This window comes from Serinus canaria, chromosome 7, assembly GCF_022539315.1.
Source record: "Serinus canaria isolate serCan28SL12 chromosome 7, serCan2020, whole genome shotgun sequence".
Classification (NCBI taxonomy): domain Eukaryota; kingdom Metazoa; phylum Chordata; class Aves; order Passeriformes; family Fringillidae; genus Serinus; species Serinus canaria.
Window position 1 is genome coordinate 11,506,220 of NC_066321.1, and position 12,865 is coordinate 11,519,084.

The following is a 12,865-nucleotide window of genomic DNA, read 5'->3' on the forward strand; positions in this document are numbered from 1 at the left end:
AAATCTTTCTCATCAAGGAGCTGGATGAGACTAACTAGTCACAACTGATGTATCTATCAGTTGCTCACCCAATAATTGCTTCCCATCACATACATAATGCACAGATTAATTTCTCCTTTCTCCAAACTCAATATTCAATTTGCCACTGTCATGGCCCATCACAGCTCTGCTAATCTGCCCTATTTCTGTCTCCTTTTGGACAACGACCAAGTCAGTCAACAAGCCATTTTTATAATAATTCTTCTGATTGACAAATTTGTCCAGCCCTTGCTCTGAGCCCCTCTCATGTACAATCCCTGCTGCACTCCCACTGTCCTTTAAATCATCTCTGCCAAGAGGCCATGAAAGACACCTGGGCAGCAGGACTGTGCTTGCTGCACACACTGACCTTGCTGCCTCTTTTTCTGCCACCTCCATCTCACTCTTAAGTAGAAGTTCTTCAAGGCAAGACCATTCCACATATGTGCTGTATCACACACACGCCCTACCAGCTCCTCACCAACTGTTCCTAAGCACCACCAGAGTCCAACTAACAGTGCTGGTGTGGTAACAACAGACCAAGACCAAACAGCATTTGCCAATAAAAAAAGTAACAACAGACACAATGATTTATGAAAAAAAATTACTTTTTAATGTACAAAAGGTTTATATACAGGTTCAGCATGTTACCTCCATTCTTATGATGTAGAAAACAGCTAAAAATGTTCTTAGGATATAAATTTGACAGAACAATTCACCTACAGTACTTTTAGTAATGATGTCTTCTATACATAATATATACAGTGCTGGAAAGATTATTATAATACTTTTTCAGTAAATGAAGGAAGACCACCACTGGAAAGTCCAAAAAATCTCAAGTCATTGGAGATTTGGTTTTGCTTCTGTATTTGAACTTTTCCTAATGAGATATCTGTGAGGAGGGACTCAGGAGCCATTGCTGCCCTATGCAGCTGTTAAAAAAGTCATTAGCAATCAAAGGACACATGAAAGCCTGATCCATCTCAGCATAAGGGATGCCCAGTTGTACTCCAAGCGTCCAGGACAACATACAATGTCCTAAAAACATGTACTGCCCTCTTTTCATAAATGCGAAGGCAAGGGCAAGGTCAGTAACTGCAGGAGAATATATACAGCAGACTATAAAACAATCCCTTTAAACACAACTTTCACAGGAGACACAAATAAACAGCCAGGCACCTTGCTTTGCTTCCCTGTCCTCATGCAGGAATCATGGAGGAGTGAAGGGCAGGGCTGAGAGCACCCTGTGTGCACCCTCTGCATTTGGGATGAGGATGATGAGACTGCAGGATGCTGAGCAGCACCTCCCTGCACCAGCCATACCCAGGGCTACCTGGCAGCAAAGCTGTTCCCATCCAGCTCTGCCAAGCACAGCTCCTGCCTACCCGATATCACAGAGTTTGCCTGGAGGTAGCACGTGGCATTTTCATGTCAGCCCCTGGTGATACTGGGAAGAGTGATCCTGACATCAGTTTGTGCAAAAGGAAAGCAAAGACACCAGAAAACACCTTTATAGAGCTGTGCTGGTGCTGGTGCAGGGGGAACAGTAGGTGCAAAGGAGAACATGACACTGATACAACAGGGAGATGGGAAGGAAAGAGTGAAGCTCTACTCAGTCCAGCTGTAAAGACATGAGGGGGATGTCACACTTGTTCCCCGCCCTTCAGCGTATGGGGTACAAAGTATTTGAGGCTATGAGAGCAGGATGAGAGGAGGTGTCCTTGTCCAATGCAGTCTGAAGTCAAGCAAGGCCTCCTCCCAAGTACAACCACCCCACTGCTTCTACCCTTTTGTCTAACAACAGCAAAATAAATAATGCAACAAAGATCAACGTACTGGCAGGTGGGACTGTCCTGGAAACAGCTGGTCACTATTAAGAGCAGTTACATTCTGGTGGAGAATTTGACTTCAGGAGGCCCTGCTCCTCCCATCTCTTCCTCAATGATGATTCCAAGAGATTCTCACTGACCAAGCTACTATTCTGACTCAAATACCTGTTTTGAGACTATACACATGTTTAGTGCTGCAGATGCAGTCTGCTAGACAAATGAACTACTCAGGTTGACTGTGGTATATTTTTGGATACAGCAGTTTTTTCATGCTGTGGGACATGTTAAACTAGCACTGGGTGCATGCCAACAAGCCTGCTTGTGGGGCAGGGTGTTTTGGCTTATGCTTGGCCCCATATCAGTGCAGCAAGGCACCTGTTGTGCACATGGAGGCCAGGCAGAACCCTGCATTGAGCACATCACATGGACAAACCCTGGCAGATTAACCTGCTCCCCCAGTGCTGTCACAGTGCACAGTGGGCTGGAATGAAAGTAAAAGTCTCTCCATCACCATCACTTGTTTATGTGAGCACCTCAGCATGGAAAACCCACCAGAGAGCAAAGCTGCTGCAAAGCTGCACAGGGATCCAGAAACGTGTGCTCCAGCACTCTGACATTAAAGATGCATGTGGGGCACTCGCAGAAAGTCACTGTGTTCAGAAGGTGCAAAGTTATGCATGTGTGTCAGTCTGCATGCCAGAGCCTTCCTGCCACGGGGGATTATTTCCCAGTGATTGCTGTTCCCAGACCTCCGCTCCACTCTGCACATGATATAAACCACGTTGTAAACACATCTGATCAAAGTGTGCATTCACCTTTTATGTGTCTCATCAATGTGTCTTTCCAATGTTTTCTCAGAAACACCACTATGTTTTTATAAATGTACATTTTATATACGCTTCTGACAATACACTATATTTGATTTTTAAAGGAAGAGAGGCCTTGGCTACTTAACAAGGAAGCATGGTAAGGCACTTTGCTGAGAAGCCATTTGGAAACGTTGCTCTTTGCAAGGTACAAAGGTATTTACCGGTACAAAACAATACTGCTGGCAGAGGGCTTGTTTGGAGACGTAACTAAACCCTACTCTCATCAGAGCAGAATACATAGTATGGCTTTTATTCTAACCAAAAATGCATCCTCTCATTTCTTTCTGGGGTGGATTGAAAATGGAATTTTTTTGCAAATGTAACTAACGGAAAAATGATGGGGAGGGCTATTTACAGGGCTTCCCAGCAGGGAGGGCTTCATCTCTAACCACCCTCATGCTGTCTCCTAGCTTGGTGGTGATACCGTTCAGTGCTCCGGGAAACCAAGCCAAAAAAAAATAATACTAGAGGTGCACCCTTGTGGTACTGAACTGCCTGCATATAGTTTACATAATTCTGTACACAGACTTTTTAAATTTTCACTTTAAAATCCTTTAATGTATTTAACACTTATAAAAAACCCTACTCTATTGAAACAGATTATTTTTGAAAAGCACATTCATACAACTGCTTCACGCAGAGCCCCTTGGATAGCACCAAGGCCTTGTGCTTTACCGTTACGACATCATGTTTAGAAATTTACTCTCTTCCGCCAGCGTGGTTAGCATGGAGCTCATATCACCTATTGCCATATTGCTTATCCCCGCAGGTATGGTGGGCAGTGTCAGAGAGTTTCGTGGAGTCGTCAGGCGAGAGGAGTTCTGGGAGAGGTTCTGCAGGATGCTGGGGCTCAGGGTTCCCGACATCAGGCTTGAATGGTCCCCATCGTCCATGATGGCATCAAAATCTATCTGGGGAGGCTCAAGACCTTGAGAGTCCACTGTGCTGGACACCTGGTTTGTTCCTGGGGAAGGCAGAGTGGCTGGCTTGCTGTTTTGTGTGCACTGCTGCTGCCTGACCCGACAGTCTGCGTGGTTATCGAAGCCGTTGTTCTGCTCATACATGTGGATTTGGCCATAATAGTACATCAAGTTGTTGTCCCTCGTGCCGTCCACGCACTGCTGGGCTGGTGCCAACAACATGTCATTGGTTCTTTTGTGCATGGCCTCCTCTGTCTCCTGGCCAGAGCTGATGGTGTTTGTAGGATGGGCAGTTCTCATGTAGCCCAGCTGCTGGGCGGTGCGGACCCCTCGGACTCTGCTGCCTGGGTTTGGCTCCGGCGGAGGATGAGGCTGGATCATGCCAGGTGGATATGCCTGCGCAGCTGAACCCACCACGCTCTGCTGAGGCTCGAAACTGGGCTGATTGGAGGTCATGATGGGCTGAGGAAAGGTCTCCTGAGCCACAGGGAAGGTCAGGTGGCTTGGCTGAGATGAGTAGTTCTGCTGACTCGGTTCGTGCATGACCTGTCCCAGTGCTGTGCGCTCACTGCTGCTCCTGACCATCAAAGAAGGGCTGGCCGCCACGTCCATTTGCTGAGGGTGAAGGTGGGGTCCAGGCTTTGCTGCCATGTTGCTGCAATTAGGAGAGATCTGGTTTGGGTTGCCACTGACCGCACTGGGGCTCAGCATCTGATGTGGTTGGTTATACCCTGTGTGCAAGCCCATATCGGGGTTCATGCTGGGACCTAGGCTCATGTGCTGCTGCCGCAGCTGCATGCAGTTTAGCCTCTGCCCATCCATGCCCATGTTTCTCTGCATAAAGCTCTGCTGTGTTGCATTCATGCTGTTGTCTGGCAGCTGCATCTGCTGCTGGTTGTAGTTCTGGTACTGACCAAAGTTCTGCTTCTGCTGGACCACCGCTAAGTTCCCTTGTGAAAACTGCTGCTTTGACTGATTGGACATGATATCAACCGTGCCTGAGCTGACTTCATTCCACTGGACAGGCATGTTATTTTTATTCATGTCTGAAGAAGTATCAAAACTCATGGAACACTCTGACATCATGGGTCCCATGTGGCTCATGCTTGCCTCAGCCACCGCCATCCTGCGCTGGCTGGGCAAGGCTGGAGGCTGCAGCTTCCCACTTCCTTGGAAGTTCTGCATCTCATTGCTGTACCCCATGGAAGTGCTCTCGGCCACTGTCCCATTGTTCTGGGATTTGATGTACTGCACCACATCATCTGGCAGCATAATGTCATCATCTCCAATGGGCACGTCTGTCTCCCCGGACATGGCTTCCATGGCGAGGTTTTCACTGATGCTCAGTGGCCGGGGTGAGTAGGAGTGCCGGGGCAGGCTCCCGTCTGAGCGCCCATAGCTCTGGAGACCAAAATTCCTCCTGTCTGTGGGGTGTGGAGGATGGAAGGGGTTCACACTGTTGGTGCTGTTGAAGCGGTGAACTCGTGGGAGAGCCTGGGGGTCTCCAGGAGGTCTCCTCACAGGGTCACTTGCCCGTCTCGTGCAGTTGCCCTGCACCTCATGGGGAAACGCTGGAGCTGATGGGTAGCCATAGGTGTTTCCATCGCTGCAACGCCTGGGACCTGGCGGGAGGCGGATGGAGGGCAAGGTGGGGTCCGGTCCATCCATCAGTGAGATCCTATTCTTCAGGGTCATCCTCTCCATGTTTGGCAGGGGAGTCGGAGGAGGGCCCCCTGTGGCAGCAGCGTACTTGGCTTTCAGCCTGTAGTGCTGAGCTGGTGTGAGGTTCAGCAGACCCGGCATCCCGCTGCACTGGCTCGCCTCGCTCGACCGGCGGGAGGCATCCGTGGAGATCGGGTCGTAGGAGTCAGCAGAGCTCGTGTTGTTAGGGCGGTGCCCGAGATGCGAAGCCTCGCTGGAACGGCGGCTGGAGAAGTACGGGGAGATCCCTGAGGATCTGCGGCTGACAGTGTAGGCAGAGCTGACGGTGCTTGTTGTACTGTCACGGCGCTCGTTGAGCTGGTTCAGCATCGTAACCTCGTTGACAGACAGCTCCATTATTCTGGGGTTAGGCAGCATAGCAGAAGAACCACCACTGTTTTCTAGAACAGAGCCTGAAAGAAAGGTTGCAGGGAAGGAAAATGTTTAGTTAGCTGAAAAATTTCACTTTGTAGTGCTCTAGGTGCCAAAATACAGACCCACAAAGCCACCCCCAAATACTTCATGGGAGTGAGGATGAGTTTCATGTGCTGCTAGTGAATTCAAAGCTTCATTTCTAGCTCTATGCCCATGCAAAGGGAGCAAGAAGTCTGGGAAGAGAAGTTAAGAAGCCCCTGCTGCAGAGTGTTTGTAACATGTACACCCCTTACACTCAGCTTCTGAGGAAATGTCTCCACATGGACTTCCCTCAGTAGGACAAAGGTAGGACTGGTGTGAACAGTGTCACAGGGACAGCACATAGCTACAACCACAGCTACTCTCTGGACAGATGCTGGGAGAGCAGCCTGAGGACCCAAAAGTTGACATTCAAAGGCTCTTCTAAGAGCAACGAAGCTCTGAGATCTAGTATAACCCAGGCACTATGCTTTTGGATTTCTTGGCAAAGTTAGAGGACCTCTAGAGGGTTCAAAAAGATGCTTTTACCCGGAATCATCAGCCAGTGGGAAACAAGCATATGAAGCTGGAGGCAGTAGACAGGAGTTTCTGAGTGACAAAAGGCTTCTGTCAGAGCAAGATTATGGAGGAAGGTCTTGTCTGGATTGCTGCTGTGCTCCAGTGGCCTCCCAGGAAGCACATTAGCCCCTGGGGATCTCCTACTGCTAGAAAAAATGCAAGCAGTACTGCGGCTGTAACTGAGACAGCGGGGACAGCCGTGTCTGGGTTCTGGGCAAGCTCAGAAACAAGGACACCAAAACCTCTGTCTCCCTTCATAGGTCTGTAGAACAGAGCACCTGGGTTTCTCTTGCACACCACCAGATGGCTGTGTGTTATGCCCAAGCTATCCATTTTACCCGACATCTTTATCTGTCAAAGCATGACTCAGAGGCAATAAGGAATGATCCTCGTTCCTCCAGGGTAGACTCTTGGGTATGAAACCAGAGTCAAACTCTGAAATGTTCCTACAGGACATGGTCCAGGCCCAGGGCTTACCATTTCCTGAGATGGGAGGCAGCTTGGTGTTTCTGGCTTGTGGAGCTGGGCTCACCCATGAGCAGGAATCCTTAACTGTCTTGAGTTTCTCCTTCTTGAGCTGTTCAAGTCGTTGCATCGTCGTCATGTGTTTCCTTAGCTGCAGGCTGACTGCCGAGTTACCAGATGAGACTGTTGAGTCCACGACAGGAGCGTTGTCATCCAACGCTGTCAGATCTCCCAGACTTCCCCCACTGTGCATGTTCATTTCTACTCCACTGTCATTGTTGTTGGTGCTGCCAAGGGGTGATGGCTCACTGCTGCATGACGACTGGCCACCAGGGCTGGACTGACACATCTTGGGTAGGGAAAAGAGGAAAAAGAGTTGGGCAGGGGAAAACATGGATGGAAAGAAATCAGGAGCCCAACATCCCCAGTGTTAGTCCTGGAGGCTAAGAGAGCTCCTCTTCTAGGCCCTCCCTTGTCCTGTTACCCCTCCCTGCTGCAGGATCCCAGCTCTTCCAAAAGGCAGATGCCTTCCCCCTGTGAGAGGAGGATGGGACAGCACCCCACAGCTGGAAAAACCATGGTGATTCAACTGCAAGATGGAGAGAAACCAAACGTTCTTCCTCCAAAAGAAGGACAGATATTTCTCGAAGCATGTCACCTGGTTGTGCAAGGTATATTGCAGCAAACACTGGCTTATCTAACATGGGATCAAGGCTTAAGTATTTCAGACACAACGTATTTCTGTCTTTAAAATACCCTAACATATAATTATGTTAGCTGACAAACTTCCCCGCCAGATAAAAACCTGGCTCACTGTTTGCAAACTCCCACTTGCAGATAAGGCAGATAAGCACCATAAATATTTATTTTATTTACATTAGGAATGTAAACTACTCACATTGAGTAGTTTATTTGCAGCAGACACTATATGGTCTGAACTTGCTCTGCTGCTGCTACCAAACAGGATGCCTGGCTTTCTGCTCCAGGCCCATGCTCCAGCCAATAATGGGAATGCTGAAAAGGCAAAGTACTCTGCCCTGGGCCAAGGTGGGAATGCAGAGTGCTGCAGTGTTGTTACTTTACTCCATGGCAGCCCCCATGGGCAGGGTTGACTGGCTCTGATTGCCCTTCAGTCTAGACGATAGAGACTGCAATCCCAATACTTAATGGCAAGTTGTGATGCTGGGAGAAAGGTGGCAAAGGGAATCCTCAGGCACTGCATCCTCCCCTTTCTGCACTCAAGCAAATTTTTCCTCTCCTTCCCCACTGCCCCACATACTTCCACTTCCACCCAGCAAGGATTAAATGGAGACAGAGATCTGCAGGAGATCATGCTTTATACAGCTATTTTAATACAAAGGATTTCTTTGCTCACCTTAGTATCGACTGTCCTTAGGAAGGTAGAGTAAGGAAGGGTAAGTGGGAATAAAGAACAGGTTGTTAGGACAAGGACAGCATCAACAAAAAGGACCAGGTTAGTAAAAGGAGGAAGAGAGAAATGCAGAATATAGCACAAATTACCAACATATCCCCCACTCCCATTCCTCATCTTCCCTGCCTTCCCTCTTTGGGGGCACAAATAAAAGCTCCTAGGAGAGACTTTCTACATGTTTCCATGGGTTTGGAGTGACACACAAATATGGGTCAAAACAAGGAGCCTGGGAATGATGGGAAACAGTGAGGCATTTCACCTCTCCCACCACCCTGACCTTAAATGAAAGAGGAGCTGGATGTGGACCCACCAGATGAGATGCCACCTGTCAGAGGTGCTCAAGGGAAGTACGCAGTGCTAGAGAGGGACAGTGAAGAGAAACACATGACCCAGGGCCCTGCTGCCAGAGAGATGGCTTGGCTGGAACCCTGGGAGCACAGAGTGCTAGGAAAACAAGCCCATACCTTCAGGAGAAGCAGGGTGGGGAGCTGTAATTGTGTCAGTGTTTTCATAGGGAAAAAAACCCAACAAAACACATGGAGGAAGAGTATTGGAGAAAGGTCATTCTGTCCAGTGGTTCTCACACTCAGCTTTTGTAACACAGTACAGAACCTCATCACAGGAAATTGTTTCTTTAGTCAATTAGAGACATTCTGGACCTGTAAATACTAAATTTTTTCTTAACTGAAACATGCTGCTCATTAGTAATTTGTCCAACAACACATCCCCTAACCCTTCTGAGAAAATCTTTGTAGCTCCAGGGCAGGTTTTTCACAGGAATAACAATCTTTTAGCCTGGATTTAAATCAAGAAAATATATATTTTGGAGCTCAAAGTTCTTTTAGCTCAAATGGGAAGGCTGGGGAATATGTGAACACTCCTTTGCAGGTGAAGGTCTTTTCTTCTGTATCCAGCCCATACCCTGTCCCACTCTGAGCTGATGCAGCAGACCAGAACTTTGTGTATAAAAGTGAAAAGAAACATCAAAAGGTAAAAGTGATTCATGTGTCACAACACTCCATCTCGTCCTCCATCCTGAATGGGGTGGAAGAGGCTTGATGTGTTTGAAAGCACCACTACACACAGCTCCTTAGTACCACTGACCACACTACTGCCTGTAGTGGAGCTGCTGTAATGGACAGAAAGCTGATAAATGGCCTTTGCTTCAGATGCTGGAGCTGTAAAGCTTGATCATGTCTGAGTGACAGTCTGTACTCTGTGGGCCACAGCACTGCTCCCATGTTTATTCCTAATTTCACTCCCCTGCCCCATCACCTTGCTACAATTTTCTATAGCAGCTGGGAGTCCTGTATTGAATTTCTGTACTCCTGAGTAATCTGCTCTAGCCAACCTTGGCTGATCAGGGAGATCTCAAGAGGTGCCTGACACCCCCAGGGATTTTGTGCTTCTGTGTATGGTGGACAGGATCAAGGAATTGAACTTGCTTTAAGATACTCAACAAAAACAGAACAGCTAGTTTTATCCCCAGTGGCTTCATCAAACAGCAGCAGACTAGAAAGAAAAGGAGTGAAGTGTGCAGGGGGAGGAGAAAAGGGACTGCTTAGCCAGGACCTTCGCTTCAAGAAGCATTCATCAATCTCTGCCCTGTGGTCATTGCTCAGTTTAAACTGGTGAGGTAGGTAAAGCTCATCTGACCACACTCTTGGGTTTTACCCACGTTCACAGCACAGGAATGCCAGCCTCAGCAAAGGGCATCACATGGCCCCCATGACTACACGGGCAGGAATTTATGATGCTGGGTAGGAAGGTACAAAATGTGGTGGACTGTGCTCTGACCTGCAGTTTCATCTCTGCACTTGAGCTCTAGGGTTGAAGGGCACCTGCCCAGAGAGGTAAATGGAATACAAATGCTTCATGCCCCTTCTCCATCAGGAACCACGTCATTTCTGCCAAAAGCAACTGCTCTTACCACAGAATTCTCTGTTTTTATCGTTTTGACTTGTAAGCAATCCTCCATGCTCCTTGTGGTGCTGTTGGCCTCGGGGCTCTCCTCTGACACCTTGCTGCTCTGCTTGGCGCTGGCCTCGTTGTCCCCGTTTTCCTTGAGCGGAGGTGGCCTCGGGTGAACGTCATTGCGCTGCTTCTTTGTGACGTGAGCATCGGGCCCGTGCACCGTCTTGACGTGTTTCCTGAGGGAGCTGGGGTCCGTGTACCGCTTCGTGCAGCCGGGGATTTTACAGACATAGGGCTTCTGTCAACACAAGCAAATCTTGGGTTATATTTAGAATAAGCCCAGATATTCCAGGTATAGTGTATGGGCCAAGAAAATACAATGAGCAGAGCAGCAGGCAGCAGCAAAATGTTGGAGCATCTGCTCCACAGGACTCTGTAAAGACTGAGATATGGAAGATGTGATATATGGGCTGCTGCCGATCCACACAGACTTGGCTGGTCATTTGGTGTTGGCTAAACTTCTTGTTTTCAGTTTCTGGATCAAAAGACAGCTAAGAATTCACTAAATACTTTCCTAGTATTACTTTCCCATGTATGTATTTGCTCGGGTGACCTCAGGAATGTTTCCTGATTAAGGATGGGAAGGAGGTGATGTAGCGGACTGGGAATAACACATTTGCCCTGCTAAGGCGGGGTCTACACCAAGAAAATGTCTGACACCTTTTGGCTGACGGAAGTCCAGTGAATTCAAGCCAGACTGGATTCACCCTACTCAATCTCTCACACCACTCCAGCACCTGTCACCTTGAAATCTGCTATTGTGCAAAACAAACCACAGGCATGCAATGTTTTTTTCAGACGACAGCACTCTATCCCAAATTCATGAATCATTGATTGCCATAGGAAAACAAGGCTGAAGCCATGCTCCTGAAAACAGAAATTGGCAAACAGATACTTTTATTCTTTTTACTTTTTTTATTTTACTGAGTCTCCAATTCCAAAGTGTATTAGCACTGCAGTTGTTTGAGCTGGTGCTGCTGCACTGGAAGCTCTGAATTCATCACAAGTTCTGCTTTTGACCTCACAACTACTCTGTGTATTTTTCTGCCCATGCACTAGGATAGATCCTTGAGAAAAAACAGATAGATGTTATTTGAAGGCTACCCAAAATGACCATTCCTATTATTTTTTTTTTTAAATCTGTTTTGCAATTTTGTCCAGGAACTTAAGTGGAAAAATACAAAGAAGTATATATGCTTTGCAGAAACCCAGCATCATCACATGAAAAACACCAAAAGTCTGTTTTGTATTCAAAAGCATGCTTCCTGACTGATCTTGGCAGATCATTCAAACCAGCTAAATCCAGGTAACACACCACTGAGGTAAATATTTTATATATTTTAAAGGTAGGTAAACCAAAGCACAAAAATTAAAATAGTTTGTTTAAAAATGCAACCTTTTGGACAAGCATTATACAAAAACTATTACTGCTATCAAGCCTTATTACAAAGAACAGAACCCCCACCTGATGTGCTGAAAAAAATCCTGTATATGAACAGCTCAAAGATTTTTTTATAAATATCCTTTAGGCTTAACAGTTCTGATTTTTCAGACCCCAGCAATTAGGGTAACATGATCACTGTTGCTCAGACAGCAGACACTCCACCTAAGGGGATTCAATCATCCTCTTCATCAGGCCATTCCCACTGCAACTGAGCTAAGCACACCTGCTGCTTCACTGGTGTGCCTTGATCTATCCCTGGGTTATCCCGATTCTGACATCTAGTGACATCCTCACCCTAGTGAAGTCAAGAGTTTAGATGTCTCAGATGCCTCCCTCCCACACTCATGCACATACAGGGTAATATTCCTTAGGGTGGGAGAACCGGAGAATTCCCCACACACAAAGGAGAACTGGATTTATGTGTTTTACCCTTGTTCAGCTTGAGTTGTTGAAAATGTCACTCTGAGTCTTTGGCTGGCCATGAACTCAAGCCACTCCTCTGTGTATGCACTGGAGAGTGGTCACAGGATGAAAGCCCTTTTTCCAGGTGTAAGTTTGAAGGTATCCCCTGAAGGGATTCAAAGAGTCACTGAAAGTTTGAAATATAGTGTGTATGACACTTCAACAATTTCAGACCAAAGTCAGTGTGGTAACACAGCCCCAGCCTTGAACTTCAGCATGTTTGGACCATACACCTACGTCCTGTCACACAATGATAGTGACAAACAGGGAACCTGGAACTTCCCCCTTAGAGGAGGCTTGGATGACTAACTCTGAAACTGGTGTATTCCAAGTAAACACTGCAAGCAGAGGAAAATATTTAGAAGGTAGCTAGGAACCACAATAGAGTTACCAATGGGTAATGGGAAATATTCACAGCCACAAACTTCTGCTTTGCATTTGTGTGGTTTTGTGAGCCAAGGTCTCAGTACAGTTTGCTAAGCCAGTGGTCATGGCCACAGCTGGATGCAGCATCTTTGCCTGGGCCTGCTGCCCAGTGTGATGAGCTTTGCTGTGAGGGATATCAGCTGGTGTAAAGGATCGTGTTATATGATCCTCACAAAGAGGGTGTCAAAAATATAGCCCAGAGAGCCACTGTATGCAGCCTACAGATCTCCCACAATCTTGGGGTGTTTCTGTACTGCATCAAGGAGGGTTGAACAGCGGTTCAGGAATGAGCATGACTGCAAAATGTAAGATTTGGATAATGGCAGTGCCTTTTAGTTCCTGTGGCAGGGCCA

The 12,865-nt window shown here is 47.4% G+C and overlaps 1 protein-coding gene across 3 annotated transcripts in view; it reads right to left on the minus strand.

The window, feature by feature from the left end:
* Nucleotides 1–614: 614 nt before the first annotated feature.
* GLI2 (GLI family zinc finger 2) overlaps nucleotides 615–12,865 on the minus strand; it is a 186,766-nt gene continuing 174,515 nt past the window's right edge. For all 3 annotated transcript variants that reach the window (XM_030241758.2, XM_030241757.2, XM_030241756.2), the window contains 3 exons: nucleotides 10,137–10,418; nucleotides 6,787–7,123; nucleotides 615–5,750 (listed from right to left, as the gene is read on the minus strand). In XM_030241758.2, the coding sequence (XP_030097618.1) occupies nucleotides 3,394–5,750; nucleotides 6,787–7,123; nucleotides 10,137–10,418 (2,976 nt within the window). In that variant the 3' untranslated portion in view covers nucleotides 615–3,393. The remainder of the gene's footprint in view (nucleotides 5,751–6,786; nucleotides 7,124–10,136; nucleotides 10,419–12,865) is intronic.